Source organism: Macrobrachium rosenbergii, chromosome 14 (assembly GCF_040412425.1).
Source record: "Macrobrachium rosenbergii isolate ZJJX-2024 chromosome 14, ASM4041242v1, whole genome shotgun sequence".
Taxonomy (NCBI): domain Eukaryota; kingdom Metazoa; phylum Arthropoda; class Malacostraca; order Decapoda; family Palaemonidae; genus Macrobrachium; species Macrobrachium rosenbergii.
In genome coordinates this window covers 49788307-49804307 of record NC_089754.1, presented here as the reverse complement: position 1 = coordinate 49804307, position 16001 = coordinate 49788307, and the positions used below count along the sequence as shown (strand labels likewise).

The 16001-nt window shown below is 34.5% G+C and overlaps 1 protein-coding gene across 1 annotated transcript; it reads right to left on the bottom strand.

The window, feature by feature from the left end:
- Positions 1 to 9882: 9882 nt before the first annotated feature.
- LOC136845624 (uncharacterized) lies at positions 9883 to 14521 on the bottom strand. Its single transcript, XM_067115782.1, has 5 exons — positions 14493 to 14521; positions 12775 to 12841; positions 12019 to 12130; positions 10802 to 11082; positions 9883 to 10151 (listed from the first exon to the last, which is right to left on the bottom strand). Exons 2-5 carry the CDS (start codon positions 12817 to 12819, stop codon positions 10104 to 10106), a joined length of 486 nt encoding a protein of 161 aa, XP_066971883.1. The 5' UTR covers positions 12820 to 12841; positions 14493 to 14521; the 3' UTR covers positions 9883 to 10103.
- Between the last annotated feature and the right edge of the window lie 1480 nt (positions 14522 to 16001).

Below are 16001 nucleotides of genomic sequence, written 5' to 3'. Positions count from 1 at the left end.
GAAGAGTTTTGGGTTTCCACCGGCTTACCTACGGATTCCATATATCAAGCTTAGAAAATCCTTCGCCCGGAGTGGAGTTTAAATCTACAGTTTTTGTCTGAGAAACTGACGCATAGACGCACAGAGGGAGAGATGTTCGCTGATATAATGCCTGCTTTCTTCTCTCGTTTCACGTAAGGCTGACACGAATAAGGACTTACTTTTACCATTGTAACTGATAAAGAAAAATAATATATTTTTATCCGTTTACGGTCCGTCGAGAAGTAGCATGTAAAAATGTCCTTGGATTGAATATGCAAACAAAAATATGAAACTGTTTTTCAAGGTTAAAAAATGTAATTCTTAACTCACTGAATGATATGCAAACATATATGAAATGTTTTTCAAGGTTACAAAAACGTAATTCTTAGCCCATTTTCACGAGGCTGCGATTTTTCCAGACCTGGCTTACTGGAGATATGGTTAAGGACGAATAGCCTAATCTAGAAAAAGATCAGCCTTCATAAAGTTTTAGATTAGTAATAATAACTGAGTGAATTTGTCCTCTAAATTAACACATTTGTTAAATTGCAGGAAATTTAAAAAGGACAAGCAAATCTCCAATGTTGAGAACGTAAATCGAAAAATACAAGTGCCTGATTTCTTTGTTTGATCTTTCATATAAGTAAGAAAATTACCTTCAAGTGAAGCATGATCACGCAACTGTAAAGAGAAAACATAGCATGATGAAAAGCAATTCCAAAGAGACAGCACGGATAAACTTGTAGCTACAGACAAAGTAACACTGCATTAGAGTAACATAATTATTATTGATAATATTACATGCCAAACTGCAACCATAGTTGGAAGGGCACAATGCACCAAACCCAAGGATTCCCTAATAGAGAAAGCAAACCAATTCATAAAATTAAACTGAGAGGCAAAGAATATGTTATTAAAGGGAAAATATTGAAGGAAAAATTAAGATAAGAGAATAAATAAATAAGTAAAAATGTAAAACAAGCTGTCAGGTAGGAGTCTGAATATTTGAAGTTCCGACGAAGCAGATGTATGATCTTGGGGGGGATCATTCCATGATTTAGCAACAACAATGGTAGAACTTCTAGAATGAACTGTAAATCTAGTATCACGTGGTGGCTGATCAGATTTATGAAATATCTTCTACGGGATGAATAGTGGAAAATAACCGCCGTTGCCAGACAATAATGCTATGATCGGGGATAACAAATAAAATATAACTCAGTATTTTGTCTAGCATATTGAGGTAAGAATCAGTTGTTGTCTATCTAACATGGGGACAATATTCGAAGCATGGTAGAGTAAAATGAATTATAATATTACCTTCGACAAAGATGAAATAAGACGATTATGTAAATATCTAGTGGAATGCTCTCTCTCTCTCTCTCTCTCTCTCTCTCTCTCTCTCTCTCTCTCTCTCTCTCTCAATTAGCATTAAATAACTGTTATTTCCAATCTATTCCCTAACTTACTAGATAAGACATAAAATTTAAACGATTGTAATTTGAGAAAGAACGGCAAATAGATAAACGCAAAGAAAACACATCCTTATGGGTTAATTAGGTTCGTGCCATACATAAAGATTAAAAAAAGATTCATGATGACAAGAGTTCTTTTTGGGGTTAAAACAAAAATATTACACAACTTTCGGGAAACTAATTTGTGAAATTAACCGTATGTCACTGAGCAACTAAAGTACCAAGAGAGCATACCACTATCTCAGGAAGTTATATTGTATGATGGAATATATATATATATATATATATATATATATATATATATATATATATATATATATATATATATATATATATATATATATATATATATATATATATATATATATATACATATACAGTATATATATATATATATATATATATATATATATATTTATATATATATATATATATATATATATATATATATATATATATATATATATATATATATATATATATATATATATATAAATAAATATATTCAAAAGATTTTAAAGTAAATCGTATTCCCATGCACTGCCAAAAAGTTATATATATTAAAAACAATAACACATGGTGGCATAGATTTTTCAAGGAATACCCACTTGTCCTAATGGGTCTGGGTCCGATCTTAATTGTTCAATAAAAATAATTACTCTGCGTATTCTTTACAACTACAAAGAACATTCTAAAGCAATTAACAGTTAATTGGATAGTCTGATCAAGACCTCAACGCAACTTGAGGTTAACTAGGTCGTCTGATCATCTCTTCTTCCCGCTACAAAAATACGGAAGCTCTTGTGTCTGTTATTATGGAACACAAAGGGCCTCCCTCTGATGTTATTAAATTGATCCTTTGATAATCTTCAGCCAATGCGCATTTTAACCCGATTAATGGGATACAGGCATCTGTAGCCACCTGTTGCAAGACTGGAAAATTCCAGTTTAACAGAATTTTGAAATTATATGATCATAAGAAACAGCAAAGTCCACGAGAGTAGATTTTGTCGTCTCTTCTGACTTGGTAATCTCACCGTGATGCCGATTCTATGCTCAGGTAAAAAGGGCATTAATGCAGGTTTAGGACTTGACATTTCCACTGAAACTTACTTGCATAAGAAGCGATAAAAAGCTTTGGGTACGTTTATTTCTCTTACAGAAGTCCATACTCTTGAGTCTTTCTTTGGTATTTCTCTTTTAGTGCTTTTCATCAACTATGACCTAGTTTTTATTTATAATCATTGTTATTATATGATCAATATTATTTTGATTTTAACAGATATTCCTCACTAAATACAGATTTCATTTTCAATTACGGCTTAATAGGTGTTAAGATATTTAATTTTTAATATTAATAAAGGAATTAAATTTTACTCGAAATCTCTGTAACTTACAAATCAAAATTAAAGCATTCGATAACATAATATACCCTTGAGTTTTGACTCTTTTTCGACTGGTCTTTATATTATATTTATAGGATTTTTTGGGGGTCCTAAGTTTTACTTCGTCGAAATTCTACCTCACTGTAACGATTTCATCAAAATGTGTTACATTTGCCAATCATTACTAGCGTAGTATCCTCATTGAGGAATGAACTCTGCCATTCTCGTCCTCCTGAGGAGTAAATGAATGCCATCCTCGACCTCGCAGATTATCCTCCTTCAAACTCCACTTACAAAATCCTTCCGCCGTTTTCCCGAGCGTGCCCTTATCCTTCAGCCTATTATGACCGTGAGGCTCAGGTGGCTCGTCCTGAAAATCCTACGAATGTTACTTTGACCTATGACCTTTAACAGGGAACCCGAAATGATGTCTCGGTCCCTCTCATTAACTCTACTCGCTAATGATTTAAAGCTGAGCTCCGTCGATCGCTGTTTACCTTTCTTCCGCCTCTTCTTCTCCTTCTCCTTCTTCTTCTTCTTCTTCTTCTTCTTCTTCTTCTTCTTCTTCTTCTTCTTCTTCTTCTTCTTCTTCTTCTTAAGTTTTGCGTTTACTGTTGCCTTCGATTTTTTTGCCTGTGTTCGTGTATGTACTGGTTTGCATTTGGGATCGATCGTGTTTATTTAAGCATCTGAGTTTTTAATTGATATTGCACCAGTGATGCTCACGACCTCTATCTACACACACACACACACACACACAAACACACACACACACATGTATATATACATATAGGAAATAAGTTACTTCCCATGCTTCTAATGACAGTCATGCTTTCACTACTGTGCAATATTCGCAGCTCTGTGTGATTTGAAAGTCACCAGAGTGACAGCAGTATATATATATATATATATATATATATATATATATATATATATATATATATATATATATTTATATATACTTTATAATATATATTATATATATATATATATATATATATATATATATATATATATATATATATATATATAATATATATATATATATATATATATATATATAAATATATATATATATATATATATATATATGATAAATGAATATACTGACAAGTGCAACAAAAACAAAAATAGAACCATTGAACTTTATCACGAAAAACGCACATTCAAGACTTAGCTGCAACGAATAGGGGCAACTTCAAAACGCTAATAGATTCACTTACGTAACCTGAAGCATGAATGTAGTCAAAGGAACCGGCCTGGAATGGCCGGAGCCCACCGGAGAGAGGTTCTAATTAGCATTCCGAAGGTCTGGAGAAGCAACTCCCATTACTTCGAAAACGAACTTCGCAGAGCTGAAAAGGAGAGGAAAAGTTGACAGCCTAAGCGGTTGGGAGATAAGAACAGCATTCCTGAAATGTCAGTTAATCTAAGCTGGCCGAAAAAAAAAATAAACAATAAACTCTTTATTTCGTTCAGTTACCAGACTAAACAGTTTTGGGGTTTTTGGTAGCAAAGAAAGCTATTTAGTTTTGTTAATTGCTGAGTAGAATTTGTTTAAAGTTCCCGTTTAGCAAATAAAATGGTGTTATTTTGTTAGTATAAAAAAACAATTTTCCTATCTCTTTATTTCGTTCAGTTACCAGACTAAATAGTTTTTTTTTTTTGTGGCAAAGAAAATTATTTAGTTTTGTTAAATTGCTGAGTAGAATTTTTTTTAAATTTCCATTTAGCAAATAAAATTTTTATTTTGTTAAAATATAAAAAACTGATTTTCCTGTTCTGCCAGCAAAAATATTTTGTTGTATTTGTGAAAACTTTTGTTCAACATTTTGAAGTAAATGTTTGTTCAGCGAGCAAGAAAAATCAATATTCAGTTCAAAAGACAAAACATACTCTACACAATCAGCAAAATACTTTTTTACTTAATCAGCACAAAATAATTTTGATTGTTAGATAAATTTTATTCTGTCAATTAAATTTCTCATTTTTTTGGGGGGAGGGGAGGGAACTTAGTTCCTTCAGCAAACTAGAATATTGTTTTATTTTCACCAGACATCAACCTTCACAAAAATATTTTTATACTTGATTTTTCTCAATTAAACTGAGAGCAATTTAAAGCTAGAAATAGGACTGATGTCAAGATGCAATATCTATTTTTTTAATCAGCACATCAGTGAAAGGTGTATGAAAATAGCCTTAGGTTTATTTATTCTGAAAACATTTGGAAATGCAAGGTTTAGACCTAAAGAAGATGAAGTTTCTGGAACGTTTTTGTTTTGTTCAGTGAACAAATCAACGAAGTTGATCCTGTTCAAGGTAATGAACCTGAACCGATCACTGTACTCATTAACAATCTCTCTATGTAGAGAAAAGTTACACGCACACAGCCACACGCACACACTCACACAAACACACACACACACACACACATATATATATATATATATTATATATATATATATATATATATATATATATATATATATATATATATATATATATATATATATATATATATATATATATATATATATATATATATATATATTCCGTTTCAGTAAGCCATTTAAAAATAACCAGACTCCTCGTTTTCACCGAGGCCGACAAATTTTACCAGTAACTGTACGTATCTCCAAATTTCTCACCTTTGGCGCCTCATCTTTCACTAGGTAAGCTATGCATGCATTCTAATCAGCTGCAACCCTCACGGCCCTTACCCAGTTAGTGATTTTCACACCGTGGTAACCATCAGTAAATAGATTAAAGATGGCCCGTAGAGGTCACTGACTTACGTAGGAGTTCACAATTCCATATTTGGTGCTGCACTGAGTTGGGATACTGTGCATTAGAATCCTAAGACACTGTTGCATCCCCTCAAAGATACGTCTTTCAAGTTTTCGCTAGATATCTGTGGTCCTACTTTACGAAGCCTTCCAGAGGCTGGCGCCGTGGATCACTGCTATTCATGTATTTAAAAAGATTATTAACTATACCCTGCTTCAGGGAGCAAGTTATACGATGAGGAGTTTGATCAAAGTCATCCCGATACAGGAATGAGGCCTGTAGTCCTCACGAGGGAAGGTAAAATCATTTATCGTTTAGTCTAGGGTCCAGAGAATACCCCAATCCTTCTGTAGAGCCGCTGGCATCGTCTTGACGATAATGGGATGATTTTCAGGTAAGAGCTGAAGCGTCGTTTTGTCCTATTATGATCAGCGATTAATTACAGGTCAGTATAGTATATTACTGGTTTGCTCCATTAAAAGACGATAATGTTTATAGATTTTTCATTGGTCTTGCAGCTGAAGGGCTTGTAGTTTCTGCAGAATAATTTTGTGTTTTCATATCCGAGATACTTTTAATGTACCAATTATCAAGGGCTCATTAGTTACTTTTTCTCATTTATTCCACCACGAGCTTGAAGCCGGTGCTGCTGTCTTCCCTACCCTCCCAATCCCGTACCTACCCTGCCCCCACCCGGGGCGGACAAACAGGTTTGCAGGAGGAGGGTGGATGTCTCCCCTACCCTCCCAATCCCCTACCTACCCTGCCCCACCCGGGGCTGACAAACAGGTTTGCAGGAGGAGGGTGGATGTCTCCCATACCTACCCCGCCCCCGCCCTGGGCGGACAAACCGGTTTGCAGGAGGTGGGTGGCTGTGTCATGTCTCCCTACAGTCACCCGGGGGAGAACAAAAAAGAAAACATCCTCTCGGATTTTACTCCTATAGTTTACTATACCTGTTTTTAACAAGGACTGGTGAGACCGCTCTATCCTCAAAAGATGAAGCATATTCACCATAACTGGCGTTCAGTTAACGCTGAGAACTTTCCTTATTCCAACTGAAACACGGCTTTTCCCGATTACGGAACACTTCACTCGGAATTGACACTAAAAATCCCACACAAAGGAAATGGGCGCTTCTGGGCCACGAAACCGTCGGCTATTGTCTGGATCAACCGTAATTGAGAGGAATCCTTGTGGTCAGACTTAACTAGCGGTCGGGAAAAATCGTACCCGAGAATTGAAAAAGTAAAAAAAAAAAAAAAAAGATATTTATCAAGAAATTTAATGTAGTTATGAATGATTTACAACGAACTGAAAAACTGATTTCTAAATTTAAGTAAAAAAAATGTGAGGTATCACACTAAAAGATGAATGTTTTTAAGAAATGTCACACACAAACACGCACACACACACTCATACATACACATACGTGCAACGGTAACAGGTAGATCTTAAATAAGAAATTTCTCAATTAAGTTTGAATTTATATATCAATGGATTTGTTGGATACGAAAAAGGTGGCTGTACTGAATAGTTATAATGCAATGCTAATAGAAGGAGACAGAGAAAGGGACGATATGACTGCGCTTACAGACAACTAGTAATGATTGCAAAGTGTCCCTTGGTGAAATATGCTATAGAAGTTATCGATTGTTGGAAACGTGATTTCTGAGGAAAACAAGTTGAAAATAGGCCGAAGTTTTTTCGGCGCAATCGAGTTTTCTGTACAGCGTATAATCAAAGCCATCGAAAACAGATCTATCTTTCGGTTGTCTCGGCATATTGTTGTATGAGCCGCGGCCCATGAAACTCTCAGCCGGCTGTGGTGGCCTGTGTTGTTGCGTTGCAAGAAGCAGGATCATGGCTAACTTTAACCTTAAATAAAATAAAAACTGCTGAGACTAGAGGGCTGCAATTTGTTATGTTTGATGACTGGAGGGTGGATGATCAACATACCAATTTGCAGCACTCTAGCCTCAGTAGTTTTTAAGATCTGACGACGGACAGAAAAACTGCGGATAGAAAAACAGGACAGACAAAGCCGTCGCAATAGTTTGCTTTTACAGAAAATTAAAAATAATCACGGGCATACTCAGGGTAGAGACAATAGGGAGAAGAATTTGTTATAGTATGTGTGGACATAAAATAAATATAAAATGAAGCTATTTAATGCAACTGGGAAAAGAAGAAAGGCCGGGTGTATACCGGTGTTGTTTACTCGTGGCGACAAGGAAAATTAGCAGGTACTTGTAGTTCATAAGGAAGGTTTCAATCGTGACTATAAGTGCAGATGAGTTAAGCCAGTTCCGTGATAAAAAAAAAAAAAGTCGGGGTAGCAGAGCAAGGAAATGGAAGATGACAAATGGGATAGTGTTAAAGACACGAGATTAAAAGCGATGAGATGTAGAAGTTAGAGGCTTAGTGAAGACAAAAATTGAAACTTAGGGAGGAGCAGCTGCTAGGCAAAAGAGAAGCTCATGTAATTGTATACAAGATAGGCAGTATATAAAAAAATGGAGGTAATAAAAAACTTTTATAAAAAAAAAGCAAGCTACAAGGAACGAGTAAATTCGTAGGGGAAGGCCTGGCAAGCAGAAAATTTTAGAATAAAAATTCAAATGGAGAGATGCTACCTGCCAACATCTATTGGTAGACTGCTTATTTTGGGAGGTTATACGAATGCGAAGCATAAAAGAAAGCGAGATGTGAATGATACAAGAACTGAAGAAGTTTAGGTGAATTTGTGAGTGTTGGTAGAAGTCAGAGTTCAAAATGTTTAGAAGAATATTTGAAGATTAAAGGATGGAAAAGTGCAGCAAGGCTGATCGGAATGCCAAGCGAGGTTTTGTAATTTGGTTTTAATTTTGTGGCTGAGATACTGAGTGACATGAACTAGGTGTGTCAAGGTGAGGCAAAGAATCTAAAGGAAAACGTAAAAATAACTTTCGACTTATATGAAGAAAAGCAAAAACTAATGAGAGTAAAAATGATTGAGGAATAACGTTTAGTAAGTATAAATGATAAAGGAGTGTAGTATGATAAAAGACTGATAGCATGATTGGTTTGCTTTGTCTCCAGGTCTGTGTGATACTTATATGGATGGGGGTAATTAAAGGAGTCAAAAGAAAGGACAGGAGATGACGTTACGAAATAGTAAAATTTAGGAAAGGCGCAAAAGCTTGCACAGAATACGAAAGCGAACAGAATGGCAAAATCCAATAACAGAGTTCAGCGGTATTTTGCAACAGGAAAAGGTGAAAGTGATCATTAATAAGAGTAAGATAACGAGAGTAAATAAAGTTAGAAACAGAGAAAAGCAAGTATTTGTTGAAATGATGGAAGGACAAAAACAGCAACGACATATTGGTTTCAGGAAGAAATGCAGTATATATACTACATGTAGAGAAGAGATATCACTGAAAAGGTGAAGGAACGAGGACAGTGGCATTTCTGCAAGAGATGGAGGGAAAGAACAGTGTCTACTGAAGCAAAATTAAACGTATAAAATATGTATTGAGCCAAAACCCTCCTTCATAAAACGGATTAATAAATGTTAAATACAAATGAGAGAGAAAGATAAGAGCTGTTCGGATAATGTGTTAGAGGAGTGTTCCTGCATTTAGACGAAAAAGGGTTGAGGCAGGAAATGAATATAGAACTGAAGATATGGAAAGCGTTGGAATGAGATGAAAAGTTTGATCGCAATGTTATGATGTACGTTGGTTCCTTGGGGTAACTGAGCCTAATGAACCAAGTGAAACGTTTGTATAACTATAAAGTCAAGAGAGCAAGACGAGAGGAAGACTAAGACAGCGTTAGGTAAAGAGGGCTTCAGGAAACAGACATTGCACAGGAAACAGATATTTTAATAGAGCCTCAGCCAACACTGCAATATGTAAAGCAGTCAATTCTATTGGTTGAAGTACCCAATGAGTACGAAAACGTGTACCAGGTTGCAAAAAGTAACCTGGTACACATTTTCATATAATAACGTTAATTACAAAAAGTAATTAATTAACGTTATTGTGGTGGAAAGACGCTCTCGAGAGGCTTCTTTCGTAGGTCAGTTCAAGGATCTAATGGGGAGGAAATTTCACTCCACCATATTTCATCAATTTCATCAGTGGCTGTTGTTCCAAAGCAGAACTGAATACAGCTATAAAAGGTCAGACCTTTGCATTTCCAATGTCGAGAAAAATAAAACCAAAAGACATAGATTGCATCTTTATTATGGGCTCCTTGTTCTTATACATCACGATTTTATAGTTTCATTCATCTCTCAATAAACTGCAAAATTACAGTGATATTTCCTGTAATTGATTTCATATGTTTCCTTTTATTATCAAACCATATTTTTTTAAAATTACGCTTTACCTGAAGCTTTTGAATTAGTCCATTATATCATAATTAGTGTATGTTAGTTAAAGAATATTCAAAATGCCGTCGTCGCTTGATCATATCCGTCCCCTGTGGTCGATTGCTGAAAGAGATAAACAATTCCTCTGTTGACACTGCCATTCAGACTTCAGACAACACTGAATGCGTTGTTATATTATAATAGGTATAAATCGTATCTCTGGTTATTCAGCGAATATTCAGCTAAACTTCTCTTATATAGTATGCCACAGCTTTCCGTAGAATAATATGCATCAGTATAATTAATTTCATCTTTCAAAACCAGCAAGACTTAAATTACTACCATACAACTTTTAGCTAGGGATAGATAGCGGTACCAGGCTGGGGTTTAAAAAAATATTTTCACAGTGAATGTTGAAAAAGATTAGGGTATTTCTTTGGTAGGAGTGCGCAAGATTAAGGTATTTTAAGCAGCTTAGCTATATATATATATATATATATATATATATATATATATATATATATATATATATATATATATATATATGTGTATATATATATATATATATATATATATACATATATATATATATATATATATATATATATATATATATATATATATATATATATATATATATATATATATGATTACGGCATGTTACATTGTTGTGTGAACGCGACCTAACTATTCATGAAAGTCTTCGATGAAGACCAGAACCAACCACAAATAAGCATCGTAATTCTTTTTCTTTTTTGTTTTAGCATACGTACCTGACGTAGTTTACATTCCTGGTGGTGGTGGTGGTGGGGGAGGCCTGCAGCAGTAGCACTGGCGCCCTCTGCACCCGCCGGGAATGACGCCGAACTCGCAGTCGGAGACTTTGTTGGTGCAGCCGGTGGGCAGACCTTCTTGGCCTCGCAGGCGTGAGCGCAGCAGTACATCTTCTCCTTCTGGTTGCAGACGGCCACTTGGCGCAGGTCACCTTTGCAGGGCTGGGCTGCCCACCACCCGCGGTACCACCTGAGGCATTTGCGGTTGCTGCAGCCTGGTCCTGCAAAAGGGTTAAAAGGGATTTAGGGAGGATGTCCGGGGCGCGGTCATCAGAGGTGCTTGATCATGGGGATAAATATTTTCGAATGGGGGCTTTTCGCGACAGAATGGTGTTGTAAACAAAGGTTTTACAACCCAATGTAACTGAAACGGGTCTAACTGATTCAAATTAACTATATGAGATAAAAAAACACACATTATGCATATATTATGCATATATATATATATATATATATATATATATATATATATATATATATATATATATATATATATATATATGTGTGTGTGTGTGTGTGTGTGTGTGTGTATAAAGTAATATTCATATTTGTCGAGTAAGTTCCTCATCAACGAAATCAAGTCTTATTTAGCAAACTGATAAAGTCACAACAGTTGGAAGGCATTATTTGTTCTCCTTTCTCTAGATTTGTCTCATTTTATGAAAGATCGAACACCGAGATTACATCTGAAACTATAGAAAGACTTAATCGTATTTTAACTTATTTTAATATTCTTTTTTCCTATTTTAGTAACAGAAAAGGAAGGGATATTTCAAGTATTATTCCGTTAAATTGTACGACTTTGATAAGTAAGACTTCGACAGTTTAATTCATATTATTCTGCTAATTTCTCCATATATCTTCAATAACATTTTCTCTTAATGATAAATGTATCTATATTTTCACCGTAAATTACTCTTCTTCTTCTCTTTCTTATGTGTATGAAGCTTTTTAACCGAATCCAACACTGATGAAACATCACATTGATGATATGCTATAATGCACTATCTCATATTTCAGTCTAATAATAATAATAATAATAATAATAATAATAATAATAATAATAATAATAATAATAATAATAATAGTAATCATCATCATCACGTTCCAAATCATTTCATTTCGTTTCAGTCATATCTAAAACTTTTGGAACTTACTCCTGGATCGGTCCATTAGGTCACCAAGGCTAAGATCTCCTTGTTGGTCAGCGAGCTTAAGATTTTCCTGGTTTTCCTCTGCGTTTAGGGTCTCCGTGGCCAAAGCAACCATCTAAATAAAAAGGAAATACCTAGATATACAACTACATATAATAACAAATATTCTTACGTGCATGATTTTATCCTGGCACTCACAGATGTCTACATGTGCATATGTGTTGATGATCAGATACCCACTGTGAACTTAGTCATTGGTGGGGGCCAAACCTGTCCCAAGATCGGATAAATAGGGAGGGTTGCAGTCATGAAAGGCATTTTAACATCTGCCAAACTAATTATGAAATGAGTCGTTCAAGATAGAAACAGCTGGAGGAGGTTCATTAAAAGTGTCCCCAATTAGGGATTATACTTAGAGAAATGGGACAGTTCCCCATGGATATATGCTCAATTGCAAAGATTAGGAATATAAAACGTTTAAAAATATTATTCTTTAACCTTTCCATCATAAGGAATGTACACTTTAACATCAAATTATTGTAAATATTTCAAACTGTCGATATCATTATCTGACGAACTGAAAAGGTATCTAACTTGCACAATGAAGCATTTAATGAATATAACTCTAATATAAGAAGAGAAAGTATGGAGACGAGACGACTGTAGAAAAAACTGATGAAGAATAAATAGGTTATCACAGAAGGATATGAATTATCCTTTCAAAAAAGAAACATCCCGCTGGGGAGAAGTTCCACTTACCAGGACGGTCGTGAAAACCAGGAACAAAAGGTGGAGTCGAGCCATTTCCTCTGTTCGATCAGGACCCCTGTAGAGAGAAAGAGAGAGAGAGAGAAAAAAAGTGTTTTAAAGAGACAGTACAAAAAAAAAAGAACAATTTACGAACAGAATTTCTCTGGAAATGAAAGGTAAATGAATTTTTTTTAATCCTTTGTAAATCGCGATACGAAACGGATACGATAATTGATAAGTATAAATGTGTTCAGAGGAGAGACGATGCAGACCATTAAATGTTTGTGAAAAATGTTTTAAAAGCAAAAATATGACTTCATAAATATACGAATGCAGAGACGCAAAGTTGGGACAGCACACTTCATCCTGATGAAGTTAGTAAATTGAAAACAGACGCAACAATTATTGAAGAAAAATTTTAACAAAAAGAAAATGAGGTATAAAACTTTTTTCTTTTGAGAAAAAAAAAGGTGCTTAAAAATACAGACGTTATCCTGTAATGAAAATGGATGTTTCAAGAACAAACTCAACTGGCAACGAGTCAATCATACAGAAAAGTTAAGATGAAGTAATCAGTTTATGCTATGAATAAAAAGTGAGCGTTTTAAAGTTATGCTCAGTTATCAATGAAAATAAATGCAGGGGCAGAAAAGGATGAAGCAGCAGATTTTCTCCTAAGAAGAAAGCGGATTGTAAACATTGATACATCAGTGAGAGAGTAAAACTTGTAGAAGGGAAAAGATGAAGCAAGGGAAGAAGGAATCATTGTTTCGAAAATCGTTACAACAATTAACTGATAAAAATTTACAGGACTGATCAGCTGATGATTTATGGTGATGTTGATGATCAAAATGATGATGAGGATTTTTAAAGCTAGACCTCAAGGAACATAAAATGTTTGGCCCTTGAACTGCCCAAACAGGAAGTTGTTTCACCTAAATCTTATAGGCAGGGATAAATTGATAAGGGAATTCGAATCAAGAGAGATTTTTAGATCTTGTTAAGAAAGTCACAGAAATTGTGATTTCCGCAAATTAAATGTGAGAATAGTTTGCTAGCAAGTGCTACAAGATCACCTGAGAGGGGTAGGGACTTCTTCCATCATACCATTGAAGCACTGCCTGATATAATGTCTGAAGTCCCGACAAAGTGGCATCGGCCGTGAGCAGGAAAAATGGAGAACCGTGAGAAGAAGGAAAGGCCATTCCATTGGTCAGATTAATTAATTTAACAACACCGAGATGGGTGGCAAGAGACAAACCAAGAAAAATATGATGCGCAGTTGAAGATCAGGATAAAGTGAAGCGTCAATATCTGGGTTAGGAGAAATGAACTAGCGATTTAAAGAAAAATAACTGATTGTTTGATTGGGTTAGATTAATAGCAAAATAGGCGACAAATACAGTAATGTAACTTCTTCAAGACAGGTTTGAAACGAAAAGACGGAAAAATCAACCGGAAACGACACTTCGAAAAAGAGAGAAGTCTCAGTGAATGAGTTGGATTGGCTTGAGACCTGGAGATCATCTGTGATCCCACCTCCAAAACCGTCTTGAGACCATGATATCGACCATGATCCCACCTCCAAAAACCTTAAGTTAAATCCTTGCAACGAACCCTAGGAAGCATAAGAGGACAACAGTTTGACTGAGCAAAGAGCCATGTAAGCAATATAAAGGCAGATTTATCAGGAACCTCAATTTTTGTAGTCTGCTAATCCACCTTACCTTGTGTATAGAAGGAAAGGACAGATCTGATGAGCAATTCTTCCGAACTCCCCTCTATATATACTTATCATTCCGATGCCGACTAAGAAGATTAATATTCATTAGACATCGCAGGTGTTCTAATCCTATAGATAAACGTCACTGAATTTATTCACCTCTCGGCGTTGGCCAAACCGATGACCTGGAAGACTTGGTAAGAATGTCTATCTTGGAAAATTTCTCTGAAACTATCGTTGGATATTCAACTTGATAAACCAGGAAAATATCCACACGCGATATCTATCTTTATATATGTATATATATATATATATATATATATATATATATATATATATATATATATATATATATATATATATATATATATATATATATATATATCTATTGCATAAATATATACATGTATGTATAAATACATTCAAGTAATCCAGATTGATATTTTCGGTTAGTTTCTTTATAAATCATGTATATGGCATATGACCATCGTCATATCCTAACACTAACAGATAACCTGCTAAAGTAATTACTGTGAATACCATTTAATTATAAAGTAAGAGGATTCACAAAGGTCATGTATTAAAATGCATATCGTATTAAGTCCACTTATTGATGTCATTAATGAGAATACCGTATTTATAAAAAAAAAAAAAGATGGGCAATGGTCAGTTATTAAAATGTATATCATTAAGCCCATCGTGTTTTAGAATACGAATGAGCTGAAGGATATCACTTAATTATCTGTTATTCTGAAAATATATTATCAACTTTCACAAGTCACTGAACCCTGGTTTGTTTGAATGCACGAAACAGTTACATGCTGACAAATGTTGTTCTCTGCGGAAGTTTAAGAGATGTGATGATAATGCTCTAATCACTAATATATATTTCTTTTTTATATCGTTCTTAGTTGATTTTTTAGGTGCACTTCAATTTCACATATTTTATTATTTGGTTCCAGTGTGAGTATGCTATCCCATGGAAGTTTACATAACGAGTTGGTGACTTTTGGCTCAATCCACTGAAATGTTTACACATTATGAATGATAATGGTAAAACAAAAGTACAAATTTTACAGGCTGATACTGTAACCAAGATATATAGAGAAGAAATCGAATGTGTCGTGATGATAATACTAAAACAAAAATATATTTTTTAATTACTGAAATTATAACCAAGAAAGATAAAGAACAAATCGAATATACCATGATGATAATACTGATAAAAATATATATTTTTTATTATTGAAATTATAACAAAGAAATATAAAGACCAAGTCAGATATGTCACGAAATTGCCCATTTCCACGTCAGAAATTGCTGAATTTCGTCTTAATTTGAATGTCATTAATCCCTAGGGGCAAGTGTAATCAAGGTTATGGGCCGGATGACTCAGAATGATTAAATTACACTAACCACCAATAATGATAATCAATTACAAGTTAAGTGGATACGGTCATCTCCATCAAAATGCTGCAGATGTTAATATTTTGTGTAATTCTCTATTTATTTA